The sequence below is a fragment of the Equus quagga genome, chromosome 15 (genome assembly GCF_021613505.1).
Source record: "Equus quagga isolate Etosha38 chromosome 15, UCLA_HA_Equagga_1.0, whole genome shotgun sequence".
NCBI lineage: Eukaryota > Metazoa > Chordata > Mammalia > Perissodactyla > Equidae > Equus > Equus quagga.
Window position 1 is genome coordinate 37,387,426 of NC_060281.1, and position 8,587 is coordinate 37,396,012.

General features: G+C 34.8%; 1 protein-coding gene across 1 annotated transcript; it reads right to left on the reverse strand.

Annotated features, from left to right (window-relative positions):
- Window positions 1–1,058: 1,058 nt before the first annotated feature.
- LOC124226314 (olfactory receptor 2W3-like) lies at window positions 1,059–1,979 on the reverse strand. The gene has a single exon (XM_046639413.1). It carries the CDS (start codon window positions 1,977–1,979, stop codon window positions 1,059–1,061), a length of 921 nt encoding a protein of 306 aa, XP_046495369.1.
- Between the last annotated feature and the right edge of the window lie 6,608 nt (window positions 1,980–8,587).

Genomic DNA, 8,587 nt, shown 5'->3' on the forward strand with positions numbered 1-8,587 from the left:
TAAGACCTTTGTTCTTAAGCAGAATCACAGTGAAAAGACACTCTTGAATTTATTTCTAAGTGAAATTCTCACTTGTAACTTCGCACAACCACCATAATGCTTGTGTGTGTATAAATGTCAATGCATGCACACTTGCACACATACAGCTTCTATTCTTGTTTTGATTATTGTCACTTTTAACAGCCCCTTGAACAAAATTTGTTTTTAAAAACTGGAAACATTATACTCATCCTGATACATTCAGACACTTGTGTTAAAATCTTAGCTCTACTATTCATGGTCTGTTTGATGATAAATATATTTCACCATGCCTCAGTTTCTTAATCTGCCAAAGGAAAGGATTTGGAATGGATCATTCATTTTTGAACTTAAATCCATGTTGGAATCACACAAGGAATTTTTCAACACAAATATTTCCAGACTTACTAAATGTCAGAACTTCAGTGGTTGGGACTTGAGAATCTATATTTAAAGCAACAAAAAAAAATCTCTCCAGATAATTTTAATGCAGCAGATCAGAGAAACAACATTGAGCTCAAATAATTTAAATGATGTCATAGGCCATGTCTAGGCTAATGCTCTATCTTCTCCAGACAAGGAGATTTAAAGATATCAGAAGATGAAAGTATTTTAAGTATTTTGGCACTCCATTGCCTCAATTCCATGGTAAAAATGACAGTTATACAAGATATCAATGAGAGAGAACATCATCATATGGTTTTACTTAGGCATAACTTCTGTAAGTCAATGAACAATACTGAAAGATTCATTCACGGTTTTGATGGATTTTAATTAGATGTGGCGAACTTGGAAAGGAGGAGAAAAGATGATTGGAAGTGTCAGATATAAGATATCATGCAAGTTAAAATTTACCTATAACTCAGCTAATCATCAGCATCATATTTGGGGCTTCATAGTACATATTCCCAAACTCCATCCCTGGAGATTTTTATTGAGTAGGTAGGAATATTTAAATGAATCTTAAATTTTCACTTTAAGAATTATTTATTTCTATTAAGTAAGTAAAAGACGCGACTTTAGGAAAAGTCACTGTCACCTTACTTTCTAGACACAAGCCTCTTCAGTGCACCCTTCACATCCTTGTTTCTCAGTGTATAGATGACAGGGTTCAACATGGGGGTCACCAAGTTGTAGAAGAGGGTAAGGAATTTCCCTTGGTCCTGAGATGAATTATTTCCTGGTTGCATATACATATAGATAATATTCCCATAAAACAAGGAGACCACAGTAAGATGGGACCCACACGTGTTGAAAGCCTTCCTTCTTCCTGCAGCCGACTTGATCCTCAGCACTGCCAGGGCAATATAGCTATAAGAGATGAGGATAAGCGACAGGGGCACCAGGACTATTATTACTGATAAGATGAAAACAGTGCTCTCCACAGCCACTGTGTCCACACAGGCAATTTTTATGAGAGCTGGCATCTCACATAGAAAATGTTTCACCCTACATCTCCCACATCGTGGTAGCTTCATCGTCACTGGAGACATAACCAGGGAGTTGAGGAGTCCGACTCCCCAGGCCACAGACACCAACTTCCAACAGAGCTGAGAATGCATAATGACAGAATAGCGGAGGGGCTTGCAGATGGCAGTGAAGCGGTCATAAGCCATGACTGCCAGGAGAACACATTCTGTGCCTCCCAGTCCCAAGAACATGAAGAGCTGGATGGCGCAACCAGTGAAACTGATGGTCTTGTCTGGGCTGCCTAAGTTGAAAAGCAGCTGGGGGATGGAACTGGTGGTAAAGCAGAGATCTAGGAAGGACAAGTTGGTGAGGAAGAAGTACATGGGCGTGTGGAGGCAGGGGTCCAGGCGGGAAACCCAGATAATGACAATGTTGCCCACTAAGGTCACAAGGTAGAAGATGAGGACAAACACAAAGAGGATCTGCTCTAGCCTCGGTCTGTCTGAGAAACCCAACAAGATGAACTGTTCCTGGCAGCTCTGGTTGTTCATGGCAGTGGATAATAACTACACTCCTGCAGGGAAGCATATAGCAACACATCACGTTCTTAATGAAGCAGGCTAAGAAATCAAGAGACGAGGGGAATATGGAGTGATCATGCAAAAGAATTACATAAAGTATTAATAGTCTGTCCAGTTGTAGATAACACATTTTAGGAAGAATGCCTCTTTTTATTGGCTTCTTTTATTTCTTTTTGTATGCCCAAATGATCATTGTAGACTATCTGGAAAACATAGACCTGTATAAAATAAAGGAAAAGATCACCCACACCCCAGAAAACAACCGCTATTGCAATATTATTTCCTTTTAGTCTTTTCTTATAAGTATATACAATGTAACACAACCTAAATCATAGTGTGTTCACAAATTTTGTATGTTCTGAATTTCCTTTCACTTAATTTTATATTGTGAGAATTTGCTTTGTCTTTAAAATTCTACAAAAAATAATCATTAATGTCACTATAATATTCCTATAGCTATTATCGTTTTTCAAAACGCCTCTCTGTAGTTGAACATTAAGGATATTTACAGTATTATTTTTGTAAAAAACAATTTTTTTTTTGAGGAAGATCAGCCCTGAGCTAACTACTGCCAATCCTCCTCTTTTTGCTGAGGAAGACTGGCCCTGAGTTAACATCCGTGCCCATCTTCCTCTATTTTATACATGGGACGCCTACCACAGCATGGCTTTTGCCAAGTGGTGCCTTGTCCACACCTGGGATCAAGCCGGCCAACTCCAGGCAGCCGAGAATCGGAACATGCAAACTTAACCGCTGCGCCACCAGGCTGGCCCCCCAAAAATATTTTTTATTGTAAAGTATTTACAATATTTTGTAGGTCTTGATAGAGAGATTATGGAAGTACTCATTTTGCTGCACTCTAACCATCATGGTTTTCCCTAAATCTTTGACAATTGTTTGGTCCAAAAAAATCTTATTTTGTTTAAATTTGAAGTTATTAGTCATGAGGTTGATTAATTCTTTGACGTTTATTAGCTTTTCACATTTGGGAAAACATTTCTTTGTCACTAAGCTAGAATGTCACAGATCATAGAAAAGTCTCTTAATAGAACTCTAAAGTGACTTTTTGCATAACAATAAAAACAAAAATAAAGGCTGATTTTGTTTTACTCACTGGAATTCAAGGCACAACCTTATAATTTTTATTCCACAAGTGACTCCATAACAACACATAATTTTTTTGTAAATGATGAGATTCCTGCTTCTACTTTATCCTTTATATAAAGTTCTTATTTTTCTCACCTACAAATATATGCTTACATATTTCATAAAATTTCAAGTTTATGAAAGGCATAATTATGTAAAGTTTTCAAAAATTATTGTATGTTAACAATTTCTTCATGTTATGAATGATGTTCATAATTACATTTTTTAACCGGATATAACTATGAGGTGGACTTATAGTTCTTTATCATATCAAATTTTAAAATAACATAGATTACAAAATGATTAGATATAATCATCTATATAAGCATAAAACTTATATTAATAGAAAAATACAAAATAATATGATAAAATTATAAATGATAGAATTCCATTTATATCATATATAAGTTTATATATAAATTCCATTGATATGATTTAGAAATTTTAATACATTGACAGAGAATGTATCATGTTACTTTAACAAAGTAATAAGCTTTTTTATCTCCAAGAAAGTGCTAAGTGTCAAATAAGAAAAAAATCCAGTTAAACCAATTTTTCATATTTTAGACTGATGGATCAAATAAAAGTTATAAATATGGACTTTATAAAACCTTTTCTATGCACAAGAAAATTCTCAAAATCTTTTCAGTACTTTCTAGAACCAAAGATTCCCTTGTTTGCATGATGTAATTGAAGAAGTAAAAGTTTTAGATTCATTTAGATGTGTCAAAAGCACTGCCAAAAACATATAGTTTAAAACACTCAAGGATGATTTCATGACCTGTCATGGAACGGGACATTTCTCAGCGCCTCAAATTAATAAAGATGTTTCCTGGACTCTACGTCACAGGATATGGTGTTTGAGTCAGAAGACAGGGTTTAATACTCTGTGTGTTGTCCTGTGAAGTGACAATTTCATTATCTCACAGGGTGACGTGAAGTTACAGCTTTCAGTGCCCCCTCTCGCCCAGGTGCATAAAGAGCGTTATGACTCTACCAATTACCACTTGAACTCGTTACTGTAACTAGTTCCCACTATAGCTAGTGATCTTTTCTGGCCATCTGAATGTAGAACTGAGATCTATGAGAGGCAGGTGAGAGTGCAGGAGCCACGTTTCCATCTCCACCTCTACACCAGTATGTCACACATATTGATATCTTTACACATCATTACATATGTTTGTAAAGTGCCTCACACATAATAAACCATGTTATAGATATTAGTTAATACTATTATAAACAGGAAAGACTAGTCTATGTTATACATGATCAAGAAAGAATCTTTCCCATGCCATTTTGTATATAGATATTAGTAGCATTGTCAGTAAAGGCTGAACAACTTTAGCCAGTTTAAATTAATTATAGCTGTATAGATGACCTGAGAAGATGACTTCGGGCTGGAAGCTATATTCTAAGTGATTTAAAAAGGGCTCTGCTGATATATGTGTTGAAACAGCTTTATGTCAGATAAGTTAAGATCATCATCCTTGAAATAAAAGTTAATAAAAACATTTATATTGACAAATAATTTCACATTCAACAAATATTTATTGAGCTCCTATTACATGCCAAGCACTGTGTTATAAGCTAAAGATACAATGATTACTTTAGTATTATTTTAGTAGGGTTTTTTTGGGTCTTTTTTTGCTTGAGGATGATTAGCCCTGAGCTAACATCTGTGTCACTCTTTCTCTATCTTGTATGTGGGATGCCTCCACTGCACGGTTGATAAGGAGAGCATTTCTGAGCCCAGGATCCAGGCCTGCAAACCCTGACTGCCGAAGTAGAGCTCAAGGAACTTTAACCACTTGGCCACACAGCCTCAGTGGTATTTTGATATGTAGTAATTTACCTCTCTGATCTATAGCGTAGTGGGAGAAAGAGACATTCATTGAAAACTCACGCAAATAAATGTATAATGACTATCAGTATTATTAAACCCTTGCTTAGTGCTGAGCACTGTGCTAAGTATTTTCTTGGAAAGATTTATTTAATCCTCATGCATGAATTTGAAGGATATAGGCATTAAGAAACTTACCAAAGGAACACAGCTGGAAAGTTGTAAATGTAGGATTTGGATCCAGGTCTGTTTGACTCTCAAACCAGCTTTCTAAACACCATGGGGCTAAAACAGAAAGATAATATATTAACCCACAACCCCAGTAATCTCCATTTAATGCAGTGAAGGTCAATTGAGTTCTTTGAGTCCTTTAATCACAAGTTTGGTCCCAACTGAGGAAGAATGTCAAAGAAGTCCATGTGAGGTAAATCAAGCTAAGGAAATGTTGCCCAAACTCAGTTTTCTTACACAAATAAAAAGTACATAACTATTAATTAGTTCATAAGTTGCTGTACTGTAAATAAGTTTCTGGATTTTAAACTTAAAAAATGATAAATGCAAACATAACAATGTTTATTGACAAAGATAAATTGCTAAAATAATCTTTTTTGGGAAACTGAATATTGCAAATATAACAAAACAATTATTGAAAAGGATTATGATCAAAATTATTAGAAGAACAATGTGACAATTTGTTTTCCATGATCACAGTGTGACAATTGTTAAAATATGCCAAAAATCTAGATGCATTTTGCAAATATTTTATATCAATAATTACAGCCAGAATATATATTATGTGGCATGTACGTATATAGTGGCAGATACTATTGGTTACTCTTATCTATTTATTTTATTTGTCTATCTTTTTATCACTTATTGAACATCAGTTTTCTTTAGGTGTCAGATGGGTGGAAATGTGCTCAGACACACGGGAAGAACTGTGATTTTCTCTCTTATCTCTGTGATAAGCCCATTTTGCTAATCTGATTCTCCTTCACCTGTTATGGGTTTAGAGATGTTAGAAAGCTAAATCAATTTTGATGAGGCATGAGTTAACTGCTGACAGGAGCTGGGAGGTGTATGATAGGAGGAAACGTGGAAGAAAAGCAAGAGAGACAAGAAATAGTTCTAAATATGGTGAAACAAATTATAGAAGTTTGAGTATATCATAAAAGTTACACAATCAATGGAAGAATGACAATAATAATAACATAGCTGGTAATATCAGCCAAAGTATCATCAACAGATTTTAAAATTGGTAGATCAAATAATCAAGATATAAGTATATGTTTAGAATTATTAAATGAACTAAAACAGAAAGAGTTAAAAACTCATCTTTGGAGTGTGCAATTTGGTGTTAGAAGATCCTATATGAAGTTATTTTTGCTTTTTGTGATAAATCTTTTTGCACTTCTTGTTGCTTTGACTTTTGCATATATTATTTTAATAAAAATACATATTTTTAAAATGAAACTCACAATCTAGTTACTTAGAAAAATATAAATAGAAAATATACAGCCCAAAGCAGTATATTATGACAATATTTCAAATCATGGCTCTACCGTTACCAGCCATGACTTTGGTCAAAATGTTTAACTGCTCTGTTCTCAGTTTCCTCATCTGTGAAATAGGAATGGTGAAGTATCTACCTTATAGGAATAGTGTAAGGATGAAATTATATATGTAATTATATTGAATAACACAGTGAACTGTATCATAACAACGTAATAATGACTACTTATTGTTTTGTTCTGATTATTAGTATTATTTTCATTAAATTATCATCTCTTTTTTATTTCATTGTTAAATCTTTTGTATTCCATTGTGAAATGGAACCCAAGGAAAAAAAACATTTCAAAAATGATATAGACAAAAGTATCAGATGCTGCCAATATGTCGTGTAAGAAATAACAACATCAGTAACGGTTCATACTCCTCAGTGCAAATCTTGAGTGTTAGTACTTCTCATACTTTGGACCCAATTCACTTCAAATGTTAGTTTGAATGATAACTTCTTTACACTTGAACTCAAATACCATTCATATGCTCATGATTATTAAGTCAATAGCTCTTAGATTTTTATTTTGAAATATGGACCTGCAAGTTCAACTTTTCCTAAATATCTTTACTTCAGCGACCAACAGATAGTTGAGAAAAAGTCAGCATAGTGGTAAAGAGCCCAGATTCTGGAGCATGGTTTCAGATTCCAGTAATGCTATTGAGAAGCTCAGAGACCCTGGGCAAGTTACTTAAATATTCAGCGCCTCAATGTATCATCTGTAACATGGGCATAATAATAGTTCCTACTTCAGAGGATGGTTTGGAAGATTAAATGAATTAGTATTTGACATGCTTATATTTTGGTTAAGAAGACAGACATCAAGAAAAGTAAATGTGTACTTCAGTTTGTGGAATTATCCACCAGGACTTTCTCAATCTATCAGTCAAACTGACTCTGGACATGTCCAAATATATCCCAATCACAGGGCAATAGAGCTTCAGTTCTTAAGCAGATTGTTAAGGTTATGGGAAATTGTCATGCTCAGTACACAAGACAAATTTCAAAGAATTATTAGGACAATTTGGAGGTGAAATAGGTTCTGAAATTTGAGAACGTGGGATGTAACGTGCTGATGGATGACTCTGGCTTGATGATGCTCGCCCACCATTAATCTGTCTCCATGTTCTCAGTTCTTGAGAAGGCAGCAAAGGATAATGGGTGCGTCCACGTTGGTCACATCAATCTGAGTTTGAAGTAAGCCTCAGCCTTTTATGTAGCTATGTGGCCTTAGGCAAGTTATATCTACATGAGTGTCCTTGTTTATCCTGTGGGGATGACAACAATAGCAGCAGCAGCCCTTACACTGGTGTAAAGATAAAGAAGATAGTTTATGACATGTTTATTATTCTGTGTAATATATATTCACTCAAAGATTTAATATTATCACAATAGTTATATTCCATGTAAGTGCTCCTGGCCACGGGGTTCAAGAACTGCTGGGCTTTAAAAGAGGATTACTTGTTGTGTTTACATGTGGTTTTTATCTGCAGACATCAGTTTCATCAAGGCAGTATACTGGAAGCAACTAGAGCTGTGAAGTCCACTGCATCCTGTAAATAGAATGAGTGAGTTTTTGGACTACAATTGTTGGGAGTATAGAAATGAAGAAAATGTCTATTTCAAAATTCCTTCTGCCTGACCATATCTACACTCTTGTAGTCTTATTTCTCCTCTCTCTATTATTGTTTGTCTCATTGCAACAAATAATAATGATTGTCTCTTTTAAAGAAATTTTAAGATTTCTTTTTCATCAATTGCCATCTCCTTATTTACAGTTCATTCAGCTTTTCTAGTTTGGTCTTTATTCAGAAGCCTCTATTCAACTGCAACTGTCCTACTTGCACAGAAATGGAAGCTTGGAGAATATTTGGGAAAAAATAAAACGTGAGTATATCATATAATTGACACTGTGCTAAATTCCAGGGGTAATATTACAAATAATGTATAGATGATCTTTGCCCTCACAAAGATTGTAGTCCAATGTGGGATTTAGAGAATAACAAAGGAACTATAATGGAGAGTGATATATCA

Bases quoted from the DNA above. Each gene is read 5' to 3' on its own strand.
- LOC124226314 (XM_046639413.1), bottom strand. From the start codon at position 1,979: ATGAACAACCAGAGCTGCCAGGAACAGTTCATCTTGTTGGGTTTCTCA.